General features: G+C 36.6%; 2 protein-coding genes across 2 annotated transcripts; one reads left to right on the top strand and one right to left on the bottom strand.

Annotated features, from left to right (window-relative positions):
* Positions 1–292: 292 nt before the first annotated feature.
* LOC122846804 (proline-serine-threonine phosphatase-interacting protein 1-like) lies at positions 293–9,245 on the top strand. The gene is made up of 15 exons (XM_044143986.1): positions 293–487; positions 934–1,034; positions 1,922–1,996; positions 2,527–2,561; positions 2,661–2,767; positions 2,999–3,061; positions 3,295–3,384; positions 4,639–4,684; positions 5,938–6,017; positions 6,343–6,441; positions 7,320–7,416; positions 7,556–7,646; positions 7,793–7,881; positions 8,054–8,151; positions 8,242–9,245. Exons 1-15 carry the CDS (start codon positions 455–457, stop codon positions 8,371–8,373), a joined length of 1,236 nt encoding a protein of 411 aa, XP_043999921.1. The 5' UTR covers positions 293–454; the 3' UTR covers positions 8,374–9,245.
* A 146-nt stretch (positions 9,246–9,391) lies between these two features.
* On the bottom strand, positions 9,392–15,097 carry tspan3b (tetraspanin 3b). Its single transcript, XM_044143997.1, has 7 exons — positions 14,927–15,097; positions 14,190–14,381; positions 12,143–12,217; positions 11,940–12,041; positions 11,661–11,813; positions 11,478–11,561; positions 9,392–10,422 (listed from the first exon to the last, which is right to left on the bottom strand). Exons 1-7 carry the CDS (start codon positions 14,987–14,989, stop codon positions 10,330–10,332), a joined length of 762 nt encoding a protein of 253 aa, XP_043999932.1. The 5' UTR covers positions 14,990–15,097; the 3' UTR covers positions 9,392–10,329.
* Between the last annotated feature and the right edge of the window lie 2,528 nt (positions 15,098–17,625).

The raw sequence follows: 17,625 nt of genomic DNA, 5'->3' as shown, positions 1-17,625 counted from the left end.
GCTCTCTTGATAAAACTGCAGTTATTTAAGTTGAGTGAAACTGCACTTTTAATATTTGTTTTTCTTTTTTCATATATTGTTAATGGTTAAACCAAAGCAACACTGAAGGAATTAAAGACATTGATAAAACATAGAGATCTACCTAATAACTTTGAAACTGCAAGTGTCATGCAATCTATTTTTACACTAAATGATAGTAAAAGAAACTACATTTCAGGAGGGGGGGCTGAGCTGCCTGTGGTCAGTGACATCATGGGACACAAGCTCTTCCTCATTCAGAACACCCAAAATGACTCACTGACATTCGGGCTTCTGCAGGTTTTAAACACAGATTAACTTGCCGAGGGGTCTTCAAAGCCTTAATCTGCTGCTTGTAGCCTGCAGAAACACAAATGCTTATTTAAAATAAAGAAGTTAAATAAGCGAAGGGCAAACTGAGGAAGTGGCTGCTGAGATGGCTCCTTTGATGTTTAAAGACGCGTTTTGGGTAAGTCACTACTTGTGGTCTTGTCATTGTTTCAGACAGAGAATGGCGATTTAAATCATGCTTCCTTTTACCTTGGGATATTTTTATGTTAAATTAATTGTATTGTATTTTTATAGCATGTGAAATATCCTTAATAGTTAATTAAAAGAAGGAGCAAAGATCACATCATTACAACTCTGATATTAATCACATAGAGAAGTTAAAAACACAACCAATAGTAGCAAATAATTTTGTAAATGAGACTTTTACTGTTAATGTCTAAGCACAAATCAGAAAAAGTGGCAACTATGGTGACATGTTTCTATTTTTTACCAAGTACAAATGTTAGTTCAGCATTTTTACTTCGCAGAGACTCCAAGATATATATATAAAAGGGACATTTTGTAATAGCAGTTGAGCTTTGGTTTTTGTTGAAGCATTTCTCTTTAGCTTGTCTTCTAATGCAGAGCTCTGACTTCACTTGCCACGCTGGGTACGACACCGTGATCCAGAGGCTGCGCGATGGGAGGCAAATGTGCAAAGATATGGAGGAGCTTTTAAAGATGAGGTGGATTATTTTTCTTCAAGTGACCGAAACTAAACTGCACCCATTAAAACTGCTGAGACTGTAAAATTATCTCACTTAAGAATACTCAATATTCTTCACAAAGACTTTGCTTTCACTGTTAATCTGATCCAAATAACAGTTTCAGCTTTGTATTTATCACATTAATTTAAAAACAAAAATTACAAAATATGTAGAAAAAAGGAATCAGAACTGTTTATTTGACTGAAAGGAACACATGACTCATAATCAAACTCTAACTAAACTCAAACGATAACTCATATCTGTATTACTGTAAAAGCAGCACATTTTATACACACTAATAATACAACTCATGATGCGTGACTTAAAATTTTAAATTAGAGCTCAATATAACTGCAAGATGCAAAACTAAACACCCAGTTACTTCAGTTCAGACTCCTTGTTAATTTATATTTCAGCAATTGAGAACAAACATCTCAAGATACTTTACAGGACAAAAAGGTCAGAATCTTACAAAAAAGGAAAACATTATTTTAACATAATGACATCAAACTAAAACAGTTCAATCAAATGAATAGGTTGAAATGCAGTTATGTTCATGTCAGTTTAATTTGTAACACAGTAAGGTCAAATTCTGTTTATAAGTTCATTTTATAAAAAATATTCCAAGGAAACCTGTCAGGTTACGTTGAATCATTGACTTAGCATTACTGGCAAATAATAGATATGACAACATATTTTTAACTTCAATTTTGAGAGTTAATATAAATACGCGTTTGAGTAATACGTGCACAAAGGTAAAGCAACAGCGTGCATCGCATTCATTTTAGCCATGTTGTGCAGCTTAATAAAAAACAAGTCTAAGTTCTCTGTTTCTTACTGAAGTTACCACATGTTTTACTACACAGGGCAGTGGCAGAAGAAAAGTACGGGAAGGAACTGGTGACAATTGCTCGGAAAGCTGGAGGACAGACAGAAATCAGGTAAACAAACAAACAAACAATAAAAGAAATCAATGGTGAACAGAGCACAGCATATATTGACATATTAACCATATTAACCATAAGTCACAGCAGTTAGTGATAGGTATGAATGCTAATGAAACTGACCAGTCACACTAAATACAAACCCCCAGCTCTTACCTTTGAGCCACATTCCGTTTTTAGAACAGCATGGGTCTGTGAGGCCAAAAAGAAAGAAAAACAGGGTGGCCATGTCTGTGAGCATGTGTGTGTGTAGGTATCGACTTGACAGTTTGCCTCTCTGAGTACTGTAAGGCATTGCGTATCAGTTTCCTGTTCACTGTGAGCAACAGAAGTGTAAAAAGTTACCAACTAACTGAATAAACCAAAGCCAAGGATGTTTCAGAGACAGCAGAACAGCAGTTTATACCTTTCCATGATTTTTCACTGATTCACCTGCATTTTATGTATTCTGAAATGTCAGCCTTCAAGCTATGTTTAAATGGCTTGAACAAATAATCTCATAATCATCACTTTGATTTATCTCTCAGCACTTTGAGAGCATCCTTTGAACAACTGAAAACACGTAAGTCTGTATTCTCTGCAGAATAACTTTGACAGGTCGTGCCGAGACATAACAGTGATATTATTTGATTTTTGCTCTCTGCATTTTTGTTTATTACAGAAATAGAGAACATTGGCAACTTTCACATCCAACTATCTGATCTATTGAAAGAGGAGGTGAAAAACATTGAGACTTTCCGAGAACGTCAAAAAGAGCAGAGGAAAAAGGTACAGGGTGAAAGTTGATGCCTAGCAACTGACTAAATAAATTCTGACATGTGAGTGGTTGAAATGTTAGCCGCTCAATCAATATTTTCCAGAAATTTCCTTTAATTGTTCCCTCCAATGCCATGTAAATCCATTTGCATGAATTTTGCTTGTTGCTGTAACTACCTGTTTCTTCTCTGCATTTTAGTTAGCACAGGTTAATTTTAGGTTTTTTAATTTTTTTGTTTTTAGTTTGAAAGCATCATGGAGAAAGTTCAAAAGAAAAAGGTCACCTTGTACAAGAAGACCATGGAGGTAAGACACTAGAATAACTTCTCAGAGTGGGAATCAATTAAATAAGACAACTTTTTCCCTGAGAAGTTCTATTTACTCACTACGCTAACTTGCAAAACTCTAGGAGTAATGAACTCTAAATGTGAACAACATGTAGTTTTACATTAATACAACAGAACTGAATAACAAAATAAGCTTTCTGTCTGTTCTTGTGGTTAGCTGTTGTGTTTCCTTTCTGTTTCTGTTTCCCCCAGTCTAAAAAGACCTATGAAGTAAAGTGCAGAGAGGCTTACGAGGCAGAGTCAGCTGAGCAAACAAATGTTCCAGCCAAAAATGCTGAAAAGGTAATGTATAGACATAAATCAGCTCACTGATATACAATATTTCTTTTTAAGGCTGCCTACCTAAGACTTACAGCAGCTAACTAGCACATACAGTAAAGCACAGACTGCAGAATATGTTGAACTCAAAATGTTTTAAGTGAACGTTTTCGCTGGTTATGATAATCAATGATGAGCTCAGTTCTGTTCATATTCTGATAAAGTCTTCAGATAAGAAAAGGTGAAAATGTCTTGCGGTTATTTCTCCATTGTAAAGAAAAAACAAAAAAAAACCAAGCGTCACTAATTTATTTTGCCAGAATTTTATTGTATAAATATGGTAAACAAAATACCACATAACTTTGTGGTGGCAGGTTTAATAATTTACAAATTAGTATTTTGTCCAAAATATCTGATACCCCAACTAATATCAATAAAAATATCAGTAAAAAAAAAAAGCATCATATAGACCACAACAACACATCAGATAGGTCTTGAATTGACAGTTAGTTTTTAAAATTTATAATATAACTGGGATTAAAGTTACAACCACAAATCTACAGCCAGAGATACGATGGAGAGGTTCGGATCGAAGCTTATTACTGTACTTAAACATATATATTTTTCAGAATATGTAGCTGTACTTATAAAATGAGGTAGCTCCACAAAATATTGACTCAGGGGAATAAAAAGTACATGCCACACTTTTCAGATTTTATTCATAGAAAATGTTGAAAATTATGTATCATTTTTTTCTTCCACCTCACAATTATGCATTATTTCATATGTCGGTCTATAATAATAAAAAAGAGTAATAAAAACGCTAAGTTTTTTGTATTTATGTGACAAAATGTGAAACCTGCAAGAGGTGTTAAGATTTATGCAAGGCACAGTATGTAGGTCTCTGAATGACAAACATATAGAGGCTGTGTAGGTGGGAAGGTGTAAGACCACAGGTAAAGCTGTGATGACAGAAGAGGACACTGGAGATGAGGTTAAACGGAGACAGAGGATCTGTGTTATGCTTTAAGAGAACAACTGCAAAAATAACAGAGTTGGAAACAACCAGAGGGCAGAATTGTTGTGTGGATTCAAATGTCAGTTCCTTATGAATGCATATACTCAAGGTGAATTATTCTGTTTAGTCTGTCAGCTGTCAGGTCATCTTTAAAAACCCAATAGGCTACAGTACAGACCAAAAGTTTGGACCCACTTTAGTGTGTCCAAACTTTTGGTCTGTACTGTACATAATGTTCCTGTTTAAAATTTGGTTCACAGGTGCGTCACAGGGTCAAACAGTGTCGACAAGCTGCCACTGAAGCAGGTATGAGTCACATTTCATAACTTGATGTTTCTACTTTTTAACAGCAGAGTAAGTGTTCTTATAATCTCTCAGAGCCATCTGTGACGTTTGTCTTTGTGCGTTGTTTGCTTCATTCATTGGTTTCAGTCCAGCTGGTTGAAGTTTGCCACAAAGTACTGCATATCATGCTGCTTTTACTTCATAAACTTAGGAAACTGAAAACGCAGATGAGAAAAGAAGAAGTGGCAGCTTTGAATAACTACCTAAAGCGACTCAACAGTTTCTGACGCCAGTGTCCTTAAGAAACAGGAAGAGAGCAGCACTCTGACACACAACATGAGAAAACCAAGTGTGCTTCAGTTGCTCCAGCTGTTGCAGGTTTAAGTAAAAAGCTCTTCGCAGCTCTCCTTTTTGGAATGTGGTTCATAATTTCTGTGTGCAAAATTGTTTGGTCTTTGGCATTTTTTTGAAACCCAGTTAAAAACTTTAATACACCAACTGTGACAAGTTGCAACAAGAACATGGCAATATTTATTCATAAATATTTTTAAAAAGTGCTTATTTCTAATTCTGGTGGTTATGGATTATAACTATAATCAAAATTTAGTTTCTAAAAAAACTTGAATATTAACATCATTTCTGTTAAAAGAATGCCTTTTAACAGAAATGTTGGCCTGTTGTACGTGTATGTACTCAGTATACTTGGCTAGGACTCCATTTGTTGCGTTTTGAGAGAATATGACCAAATTGTGGCACTTCAGTGTACTAGCCTTTAGTTCATTTGCATTGTTTGTGTTTTGTGTTCATTTGCATCTTGTTTTCTACTGTGCATTTTCTATATGCTTCACTTTCCATTGATATTATTGTGTACAGCACTCTGGGATCTGCCAGCTTATTTAATAGTGACCTTTGTAACTCATCCTCCTTGTCAGTGGCCACCTACTGTTCAACTGTCAAGCCAGTCTTTATCTTGACTGTGTAGGCCATACATGGCCATAACATACAGTAACAGTATTGTTTTGCTGCCTTGTCACTGAGTCTCAGTCTTTTATTGTTGCTGAAATATAACACACTACTCTGGACAAAGTCAGTTAATTCTCAAGAAAGTCTCCACTAAACTAAAATATAATTAAAAGAAGGGATGCTCAGAATCTCTTCCACATAATGGAAATTCAGCTTTTTGAGAAAGAAAATGTGTCCAGTGTGCTTGCATGTTTCATCATATAGATTTGATTTTAACCACCACCCACCATAATATTCTGACTTCCTTGCAGAGAAGGTGTACCTCACCAACATCGATCAGCTCGAAACCGTTCGTCAAGACTGGGAACAAACTCACAAAAGCACATGTGAGGTACAGTAGACGGCACATTCCTGTTAGCAGATCTTTAACCTTCTCCTAATCCACCATAAGATCTTAACTCCCAGACTAAGCCTCAAACCACATCCTCTAGCAGAAATAAAACACTGTGTGTTGACCAGACATGAAGTTTACTTCAAGTTGCACAGAAAGTGACAGAATGAATTGTTATGAATTATTCTGATGGAAAAAAGTATATTATTTACAAAACTATTTTATATAATAGCTTGGGTGTTTTATAAAAATGTTCTTTACGTTTCCTGTTCCTCATTTCTTGTTCCTCATTTTACAAAAGAAAAAAATGTCGGATGCATTTCAGGTCTTCCAGCAGCTGGAGGGAGACCGGATCAACATGCTGAGGTGTGCCCTCTGGGATCACTGCAATCATTTCTCCATGCAGTGTGTCAAGGACGATGAGGTAATTTGTTCTACTTTAATCAAAAATAAATTACCAGAAGGTATCATGCTTGGATTTCACAAAACAGATATTTACAGATAGCATGTTACTGAATCTTCAACCAGCAAATTGTCCATTACCTTTTTAAGTAAAATGCAGAAGCTGGTGTTGACAAAAAAAAAAAAAGAAAAAAAAAACTTACTCCGTGATTCAGCAGCTTGTAGCACCTCCTTCAGTAGCAGACATCTGTTTAAACCTGATCTGTCTCTGATTTTTGTGGTGGAATAATGTTTGTTTTTTGCACCTTTGTTCAAAATTATTGACATTGTTCAACATAATTTGCATTGGGTTGAGGAATGTACTTTGACTGGGCCATTGCAACACCCTAATTCATTTCTATTTAAGGCATTTTGTGGTAGGGTTGCTGTTGAGTGTATGATCTTTTTTCTGTAACCTAATTTGGGCAAAGTTTTAGTTGTTGCACAGATGGGCTTTCACTCAACTCTTGATTGCTTTGGCTAGCAAAGTTGCCATGAGTAAATCAATGGACCCCAAGTCCCGTGCCTGCAAAACAGGCCAAAGTCATTAGTTTTCTACCACTGCAATTGGTATAAACCTGTCTGTCTCTTGAATAAGTTTATCAGTGGGATAGCAGCAGCCTCTTTAGCCAATGCTGTGGTCCAACGGGGGGGAGGACTTATTAAAAAACACATTGACCTTATGTCTGGAAAATTACCAATGATGTATTCTCATTAACATGCACTTGGTGTAACAATACACTGAGCTGTTACAACATGCACTCTGATCATTTCCCCAAAAACCCCCCAAAAGAACCTCAGAGTGTGTTGGTTCACACAGAGGCAACGCTCAGTTCTGACTTCCTGCTTGTTCTAACTCAGCTGTATGAGGCGGTGAGGACGCTTCTGGAGCTGTGTGACATCACCACAGACAACAACTGTTTTATAGAGATGAAAAAGACGGGATCAAAGCCACCAGGTGAGTTAAAGAGAAGTAGCAAAATAAACTGAACAGGAGTTACTGTGCTGCTCCACTTCTGACCTTTTATTGCTTTCAGCTCACTCTAAAAAAACAGTTGACACTCCTCAAATGAGCAACTTCCCTTTTCTTTTAACAGATCCTATAGTGTTTGAAAGCTGCTACTCAGCTGGGATGGAGAGGAACAGCAATGGGCAAGCTTTTTTTCCTCAAGGTGACATGTCAAGAAGGTATGACACCTAATGGGATTATGATGCAAAGCAGGGCCCAATTAAACCATGTTAATCCAGTGTCAGGTTTTTGGTAGCAGTTTGGTGAATCTGAGGAAGCCACTGTGTGTTTTCTAAATGTCTTTGCATTTACATGGATCACACAGGAGCTCAGAGTCTTTACTCAGAAGGTCTGTGAGCCTCGGTACTGAAAGTCCCACAGCTTCACGGCCAAACCTGGTGTCTGTTACAGAAAGTAAGAACAGTTTACTTTTATACAAACATTTAAAACAGATTTCTCATCGGTCAGTTTGCATTAGGAAATCTACCGGTAAATTAAATCCTATGATGAAAACCAAAGAAAAAACTGCAAATTACTTCTGTTAAGTTTTCTGTTTTTCATCTGGAATTTCTTTCTTCTTTTTCAGGCGAAACAAGTGATAATGGATATGCGCCCCTTCCTTTACTACCCACTGCCCCTGAAGACGAACAGTTCTATGTTGTGCTTTATGAGTATATAGCACAGGTGATCCTCGTAGGATGCAAACAAAACTGATCAACAACCAGTTTTGTATAAGAGATACTCAATTATATTTAATTTTTGTTTGATTTGTAGGAGCAAGATGAACTGTCTGTGAGCAGAGGGGACATAGTTCAGGTCCTGGTGAAAGAAGAAGATGGCTGGTGGACAGTGGAGAGGAACGGGTACAGTGGCCTGGTACCAGGAAACTATCTGGACAAAATCTAACTCCAACACAAACTATACAGACAAGTTTCCATCAGTGATAGCTTCTAGATACCTTATTGCAGCCCTGACATAAGTTTAATCAAAAGTATGATTAAGTATGTGACTGAAACCTGTTTACATGCTGTAAAAACAGGAGGCAAGTCCCAGACACTGCAGACAAATATTTATCCCTGAGCAAAAAAGGTTATTTATGTGACTAATTTAGTCTGGCAGTCGTGTACAAGACCACTTGGGGCCCTCGTGTCAGGACAGCCGCATATTTTATTCATTCCTCTGGCCGGCTCTGTTCTTAAATCTTCTTTTTTAGGCACAGTTTTGATCTTTATGGTTTGAAGCTCTACAACTGTGACCGCTTTCAGAGGCAGATTTTATAAAAATGTGTTAGTAGAAGGGTGAGGAAATTATAGAAATGTATTTTGCTAAACAGTTTCATTTCCCATTTAGGCAACATAACTTATGAGGTACAATGCGTTTCTTGACAGAGAAACACATTGTGAAGTTTATTTTATTTAGCACTATTTATTTAGCAACAATAGTGTACTTGGACTAATGTTGAAAAAATAAACTACTTTTCTATAACATGGTTTTAAAAATATGTGTTCAAGAAGTATTAAAAGTTCATAAAGGCAGATCTGATATTTTGGTACAAGATAAGAAAGTGAGGTTTGACTTGTGGTATTTTAAATTACCTATTAAGTAGACATGAATGTTTGTGAGCATTTGCAATGGGTATTTTTTTTGTGTGTGTTCTGCTTAGATATACTCTGAATCAGTTGTTAGCACAAGTGAAGCAGTTGTTGCACTCTATCAGCGATTAACCTTGCCAGTCTCAACAGTCTAAAACAGAAATACAAAATAACTTGTGGGGAAAGTGAATATATGAGCAATAATTTGGATATCTAAACATTTCAATCTTTTAAACTGATGTTTTGCTGTACACATAGTTCATTTCCTACTTAAATGCATTTGCTGTGTGTAATATATTGTGAATAAGATGGCAAATAAAAGCAAGTCCAGGTTAAATATTTGAATTTATTTGTTTCTAGTGTGTTCTCAAGTCAAACACAACTTTTAAGTGCCTCACATTTCTCTTGTAGCACTAGTCATATCTACGGGATCAACTTAGCAGCCCAAAAAAATAACAGTACACAACGTCACAAACATGGTATAAAATAACATTTCATAGTTCTTCGCATCAGGTTTCTAACTAGGAAAACAAACTGAAGTCATCCTGTGAATTTAACAAGCTGAATGCACACTGAAGCATTTATGTAACACTGCTGATGAATGGTACAAATGGCACTGCAGTTTATACTGGCAATGGCTCACTAGGGAAGCCTGATTCAGAGAACATCTACACCCAAACAGAAAATACGTTAGCTACAACCTAAATATCTGAGAACAAATAAGGATAACTAGCTGCAACACAACAGATAAAAACAAAGAAAAAAAAATCACTTTGCTTTTAATATTACTTATAGTCAATGATTTTAAACAGTTACTGTATGGTTATAGAAGTCGAGAAGTAGCTTATGCAACTAAATAACTAAGTGTCTCAAGAGTTCCAGTCACTGTGCAAACATCCCTTACAATACTCACAATCATTATCTTTATAGATGAGTGCAAGGAACTCTTCTTCATCATCATCATCACTGAATAAACAGAAATTGCAACACAAGAAAAATATCTGCAACATGAATTTGAATTATCAGCCATTTACAGCTTTGGCTTATATACAAAAGACTAAGACAAAACGGCAACTCAGAGAGCATGTTAATAAATAACCACTTTCCTTTTGAAACCATCACCCACTGAAACCTCATCGCCAGTTTTATGAGCTGTGCAAGGTGTGCTTGAGCTACGGCTGAATCTAGTGTGAACATGTCTGGTGAAGCTCCTGGACATTTTTTTTTGTTGTTTTGTTTTGTTTTACTGAGAGCGGTTGGGCTGTGTCCTTCAAGCGTAGCTGTTAGTGGTAACCAGCAGCTCGTAGGCCGGATCATGACTCCTCCTGCACAGCACCACACAGGCACAGAGCATGCCCAGCATCTGCAGACAGGAAACGCATAAGTTCAAACACATCTTATGACTGTTGTTTTTTTTATTTTTATTAACTCAGATTACTTAAAAAAACAAATAAAAGCCAGAATTACTATGCTTTGTGTTGTTATTATTTCACAAAAGAGGAGGACCAGAGAAGGTGATATTAAATTGTATTCAGAAATACAGATGTCATTCCTGAGATGCTATTTTTAAGGTATTACATAAAGTCTAGGTCCTTGGAAACAGAATATGAAATAAAGGACAACTCAAAAGATTTACATAAATACATTCTACATCATGGCTAACATGATGTAGCTCACAAAAGTATATACACCCCTGATAAAACACCAGGTTTTCATAATGTAAAAACTGAGGCCAACATAAATCATTTCAAAGCTTTTTCCACAAATAATTATTTTGTCAGATGAACTTACCCACCACAATTCACCTGAAAAAAAAAAAAAATCTGCTGTTCAGTTTTTCTTGTTGGATTTTCCAGAAATTTGTTTCTGAAAAATCCAACTTCAAATTAGTCCTGAAAAATTTTTCCAGATATAAATTTTTTCATGGAGCATATTTAAAATATTAAATGCTGTTAATCCCTGCTTGGGATGCTGAAATACTCAGGAGCGATGTTACTTCACGTGCTATTGGCAGGCATTTGCAAAGCAGCTAATCAAAGAGCACCATTCATTTTCCTTTGAGCTGATTGGCTGTTCCCCCAAGAGCAGAAACAAATAAGAGTGCTTGATGGTTTACACTGTGCATATTAATGCATACCAGTGCATATTTGGTATTTAAACTATTAAAATGGGCAGTTAGAAGAGTTTTTAGCGGGAGTCTCCAGTATTCAGCGGTTGTGGTGCCTATCCTCTGCGAATTCTGAGCTAAATTCTGTATTCTAACACATTTGTGTGTTTTGTAGATTAACTGTACCTGGAAAACATTTTGAAAAGATTTATCACGGTTTTGTTTTTTGTCCATCACAAAGACTAACATTTAAACAGACATTTTAGAGTCATTCTTAGACGTTTCTGCCTTTTCGACACCATACCTCTTACCTGTATTGATGCAAAAGTTAATGCTGCCCATATGACATACATCATGATTTCCTTCAGTTTCTTTACCACAAGTGCTTCACAGCCCTAGGAGAGAAAATAAATGGCATGGCACGAAGTTTTGCATGCAGCAGTATTTCCCTAGCAGCATCCTGAATAGAAAATGTAATTAGTTCTTGTGTGTACCTCTTGGTAGAGATCAGCTGGTCGGGTCAGAGTGCCGGTGCAGTTGTTGATGTTAGGCTGGCAACAGCTCACTGGGACGCTGTTGTTCTTAGACTCCTTAAACCAGCGTGTGTTTCTCCAGTCAGAGTAGTTGTGGATACCACAGCAGTGAAGCTAGGGAAAAATAATCAAGAAGAAAAAGAGAAAAAGAATCATTAATGTTAGATTTTTACTTCCCCAATGTCTATAAAATGCTCATAAACTAATAAGAAGTCCTTCAAATTTTGCATATTTCCTCACCTGCCTCTGCACATAGTCGATAGCTCGACTGGGAGCATCCGTGTTGGGGCCGCTGTACTCATTGTAAACCTTCTGGATGGAGTGATTCACCTCATCTTCTACCTGCAGCCACAAATTATCAGCAAAATATTGTTCAACTGTCTCCACAGCAACAATCTTTCACCTACAGAAACCCGTCTGCAGGAGAATGAGCCTGTGCTTACCTTCGCCCTGTAAATGTAGCCGAGAACAACCACCACACATTCTGTCACAAACACCAGCAGAAGGATCGCAGCAAACTGAAACGGTGAGAAACAAACAATAGGATTCATCTGAAGGAGAAAGGAATCTCAAGATAACCTGAAATTATTTCTCATAACAAAACTGAAGTATGTACAGACATCTAAAAACATTTTCAACACATCAAATTTATTAGGGTTTTCTAAGATGTAAAGCAAGAGTAGCAAAGTTCATAGGATACTTAACTGTCTGTATGAGACGTTTTAACAGCAGCTAATCTGAGGCCTCACCAGATACAACTACTTCAATGTAGTTAGGAGATATCAGGGTTAAAGATGTTTAAAACTACTTTAGACATTCTCCAAAAGATATAATATCTACCAAAGGCATTACAAAGTATCATATTTGGGGGGCTGAAAAGATTTTAACCTTCTGTTTTTCAGATTTTGTTTTACACAAAATGACATAGAAAACCCTGAAAACTATGTGTCATTTCTCTTCTGCTTTAACACAATGTTTGTTGGTTTCCAATAAACTAGACTGAACTTTGTGGTGGCAAATGTGACAAAATGTGAAAAAGCTGAAAGGTATTTACAATTTTGCAAGGCACTAGACAATTAAGCAAATCAGTCAATAAGCATATTCATTTGTTCTTTTAATTTGTTTCACTGAGTACTAAGATCACGTTGTGTTGACTGAACAGCCACAATAATCGGGGTGCTGGCTGTCTCTCAGCATTCAAAAGCTTTTTACAATATGCACCTTACTCATTTCTCCATTCAAGCTTGAGCTGAGCTCCTCCAACCACTGCGCCACCTTCAGGTGGTACTTCATGTTGCCAGGGAACAGAATTACCAGAAGATAACCCAGCAACAGCCCCGCCTCTAAATCCTACCAGGCAGTCATTTTTCTCACTCTTTAAGTGAAAACTACAAGCTCAAATTCAGCAAAAAGCACTCCCTTCTTAACTGTTCTTAGTCACTAAAGGCTTAAATGATTAAACACATTATCATTCAGTCAATTTATTTAACTCTAGTATGGATAAGTTTAGTTGACTGACAACTTAAACTAAAAATGTGTTTATTTTTTTTTATATATCAGGATACCTGATTAAATCTGTCACTGAAATTACAAATATCTACAGTTTTATATGTAGACTAAGCAACAACTAAACTCCCACTAAAATTTAGTATAAGTCTAATAGCGCTTATTGAGTGGAATATTATACCACTGCATTATTTTGCATTTAGTATAGCAAAGTAAAACAACAAGATGGTATTATTCAATCAATATCTGTTAGAGAGAATCCTGCAGACTTATGATGGGATTTCCAAACCATGACTGTTTATTTTCCGTGAAAAGAAATATTCAAAAAGTGGAAAAGTTATTGTTCCTGTAAGAAAAGGAAACTTGCAGTGTTGTTTCAGCCAGCTGACCAGCAGTACAAATCATATATTCTAAACCAGTTACGGTACTCCAGAACCTTTTCATGCTCGAGTAACTGAATAATTGGATAGAATGTGTTTGCAGTTTTGCTTTTGCATTGCTCTCTAACCGATGCAATGCTTACTTACCACAGCAACAATAATTTGGAACTATAAATAAAGGCTTAAATTACCAACAAAAGAAGGAAGTGGTGGCCCAATGTTTGTAACGTGCCTTAGAGTTTGTGAAAACTCAACAAGAAACAACAGGAATTGGGTTGCAAAAAGTATTAATTTTAAGATTTTGAGGATTTGTGAGGAAGCAGCAGTCGGGGAAACAGTGTAGAAAAAAGTGTGAGAAAGTGATTAGAGGTTGAGATCTGGGTCAGTTTGAGTTCAGATTTTATATTCTTGAATGAAGAAACAAATATTATAAAGCTGTCATCTTCGGGAATATATGTGTGTTTATTGAGGAGGATTAAAACTTAAAAGATGCAGGCTACCATTTCAGTCCATCAGCATTAATCACCAGCATCGCAAAATACACTTGAAAACATTTACATCTCTTCTGCCATTTCTTTTTTAAGTCAAAGCTGTTGAAACTCACTGTTGCCAAGCCACAGGAGCTCTCACGTATTGTTGCACAGCAGCCAATCACACCGATGATGAACAGCAGAGTCCCTACAGCTATGATCACCACGGCTGGAATCAGAGTGTACACATCCTCAAAGAAGTGGTCATAGTCGTCATATGTGATGAACACATAAGCTCCGATATAGCACAGGATTCCAGCAGCAGCCTGCAGAGAGAGACAAAGGGACAGGGGTCAGAGGTAGGCCTAAAAACCTAGAGTAATCTTGTATTTTATAAGAAATCAGACAACAGATTTGCTCTAATATAGAGGATGAATAAATGGTTGTAATGCTAAAAGAATAACTGAGCAACTCTGCAACATTAGTCAGAAAAATAGGTAAAACAAGAGGGATTATTTCGCTCTCATTTCACTTAATTTCCCTTTATGCGCTGTAGATCACATAATGCTAGAGGTGAAGTCAGCTGTCGCTACCTGCCGGTGACTGCTGCCTGCATTACATCACTGCTGCTAAGACTAGAGCTGCACCAACACAACACAAAGCTGCCTAAAGCATGCGCGAGCCTCCAATCAACCCCGACCGACCCCATGGTGACGCTAAAACTTGCAACACGTCAATTTGGCCCCTCGTTATAAAATAGCGCTTCCCCGCAGCGCATCTCTGGCGCAGTCTGCAGCCCTGCTAACGCTCCAAATCCCCGGCCTCATCATCGGGATGCTGCACATTGTTCTACCATCTGTCGTTTTCTTACCCAAAATATGAGATTGAGGAAAACCAGAACGGTTTTGGACGACGTGATTCCGCACTGCCCCATTGTAACCCGAGCGCTTGAAATAACAACTATTTAATTATTATTTTGGGCAACAATTTTCGGTGCACCTGCACCTTTGCTGTTAAAATAATAAAATGGCTTCGGTCTGCCTCACCGTTCAGATTCCTCCGGGCTCGACCAATGAAATCACTGCAAACAACGGCTGGAGGTCACGTGCTCATGTTGACATCATCATTCAAAACAAACAGCCGAAAGGCTTTCTGCTCTGAAATGTGGGCAGGTTTATCTCAATAAACGTTTTTAGGTCATTATTTTAGTGAACTCAGCTCATAAAATCCTAATGTTCACTTTCACAGAAGATTAGAATATTACGTAAATCAATAAAACATGTTTTTATTGTAGAAATAATATGGTATGGTTTATGGTTAGAATAGGCTACTCAGTGTCCAGCATGAACATCCTCCACAAGGAATCTAATGCAGAACAGGCCTTTGCTAAAGACGCTGCCTGTTCACAGTCTGCTGTATTCAAGCAGGAAGAAGTCGGAATAATTAAAAAGTTCTTAAATTTGTAACACATACTTTAAAACATGTCAAAAACAGTGTTTTAAACGTTTCTTCTCAAAATCCTGATGGAAAAATAGTCTCACACTCTAGGTACTTCCATCTCTTGGGAAATGTGCAAAAAGCCTTGAAATTGATTAGTATATTATTTTATTACAGCTTTACACCCAAAAAACCTAACGAAGAATAAAACACTTAATCAGACCACATATTTTTTTTGTTCAGTGGTGCAGATCACTGTATTATTATTTATATTTTCAAAGAAAATCACGTGCAACTCCATTACTGTAAACCATACCAATTCAAAAACATAACTGCATCTAACACATTTTTTATGCTGTATTTATTTATATACATCAGTGTGTCGGAGAACATTTAACAAGCAAACTACAAGTTTCTGTTTTATTAAGAAATGGTTCAATTTGTTTCAAAGCTGCAAAACCTTGCTTCAGTTTCAGTCAGATTAAAATTTCTGTATAAATGTCTGGGATGATCAAAATATCAAAGCAAAGTACTGAACAGATCTTAACCCTATACATTTACTCGCACCAGTGGCTTAGTCTTACACTGAACACTTGAAGTGCAACCTTTGCCTTTCAGTGCATTTTTCAGAAATTTAAATATTTCATTTAAAGTAAGAGTTTTCAGCAAAAATCAGATCTGAATAGTGTTTTAGCTTGTAACCGATTGTATTACATATTTTAGCCAAGTCTTACTCTTTCACTCATTGGCTGTCTAACACAGAGCCAATTATCTTTGCATGATTTTCTAGAAGATCATGTCTTATGATTTTACTGTTCAGATCATCCATGGGTTTTCTATGGAATATATCTGTAGACTAATATGGCCATGGAAGAGAGATGATTTTGGATATGTGGATATGAACACACCGAAGCTATTTTATTATTTTATCAGCAAAGGTGCAGGTGCACCATCAGCACACATCTGACTAACTGGATGCCTCTCTTTTCTTTATTTTATGAATAATGTGGTAGAAGTCGTTTTGTAAAGGATGCTTTTTCTTTATATGGGTTTCCACCCATTAATAATTGTAATATAATTAGAAGTTTGATATTTCTAAACTTCTCCCTGTCAGATTATGGAACTGCAAAACCAAACAAAACAAACCAGTCTATTGAAAACAGATCCTCACACCTTGCCACATCTTTATGAGGAGTATCAATAAGTGTTGAGATGCAATTTATGTGCAACAGATAAATGACAAACTGTTGCTGTTTGTAAAAGTTACATTAATTTACCATGCTCAATCAGGAAACTGGGCAATTAAATAAATTTTATAACAAATTTATGCTTTAATCTAATGGTATTGTTGTGGCAGGTGTTTAGTTTTGCCGTCGGTGATTAGAGTTGCAAATGAGCAAATTGCTATATTCTTATTGTGAAGAACATTAGATGTATTCTTGTCTAATATGTCTAACTACTTTGTTCCTGTTAAATCCAATAAATAAATAAATAAATAAATAAACTAAAACTATGCTAAAAATTTTTGCTAAGTACATTTCTTAAAGTAGTGTTTTCTGTTTATGTAATCTGACACCTGATTTGTAACCAAGACATTTAATGCAAGTTTAGTCTACATTTTGTATCAATGAATAGTAAATGACTTTATTTTTATTAGCTTCCCTTTTCTACTTTTCAAACCTGCTATGCTGCTATAAAGCCTGAAAAATCAACAAGGAAAGTCAACCCCAGTGCAGTGTATTTTTTTGTTGTTTTGTTTTTTTTATGCCAGAGGGGGGCAGTATATCATCATTAATTTTACTGTAGGGTTGAAACTGAATGATAAAGATTTGGAATGTTGGGAAAACAAGCCTGTCAGGGATTCTTATTTAAACAGCATAAATATTTTAGATGTGAATAAATTCATGGCACATCCATGTCGGGCACTGCTTCTGAGACTAACACATTAGTAAAAAAGAGTTGTGGCACAAGTCAATGATGACTTGCCTGGTGCCCAAAGCCTTGGTTTTATTGAGCCAACGCTTGCCGCATTTGTCTCTGTCAGCTGTTGGTGTTCAAACTGAACAAGAGAGAAACTGACAAACACCAGGAGCTCAGCCTATCTGCTGACAGAGCCGACATTCTCATTGCACG

This window comes from Gambusia affinis, linkage group LG02, assembly GCF_019740435.1.
Source record: "Gambusia affinis linkage group LG02, SWU_Gaff_1.0, whole genome shotgun sequence".
Taxonomy (NCBI): domain Eukaryota; kingdom Metazoa; phylum Chordata; class Actinopteri; order Cyprinodontiformes; family Poeciliidae; genus Gambusia; species Gambusia affinis.
Note: the sequence above shows the minus strand (reverse complement) of the source record. Positions and strands in the feature narration are given on the sequence as shown.

Bases quoted from the DNA above. Each gene is read 5' to 3' on its own strand.
- LOC122846804 (XM_044143986.1), top strand. From the start codon at position 455: ATGGCTCCTTTGATGTTTAAAGACGCGTTTTGG. The intron at 3,385-4,638 runs GTAATGTATAGA...TTTGGTTCACAG, and splicing joins CAGCCAAAAATGCTGAAAAG to GTGCGTCACAGGGTCAAACA. The intron at 7,647-7,792 runs GTATGACACCTA...TGGATCACACAG, and splicing joins CAAGGTGACATGTCAAGAAG to GAGCTCAGAGTCTTTACTCA.
- tspan3b (XM_044143997.1), bottom strand. From the start codon at position 14,989: ATGGGGCAGTGCGGAATCACGTCGTCCAAAACCGTTCTGGTTTTCCTC. The intron at 14,382-14,926 runs GTAAGAAAACGA...CTCTCTCTGCAG, and splicing joins TCCTCAATCTCATATTTTGG to GCTGCTGCTGGAATCCTGTG. The intron at 11,814-11,939 runs GTGAGGAAATAT...ATTTTTCCCTAG, and splicing joins TCGACTATGTGCAGAGGCAG to CTTCACTGCTGTGGTATCCA.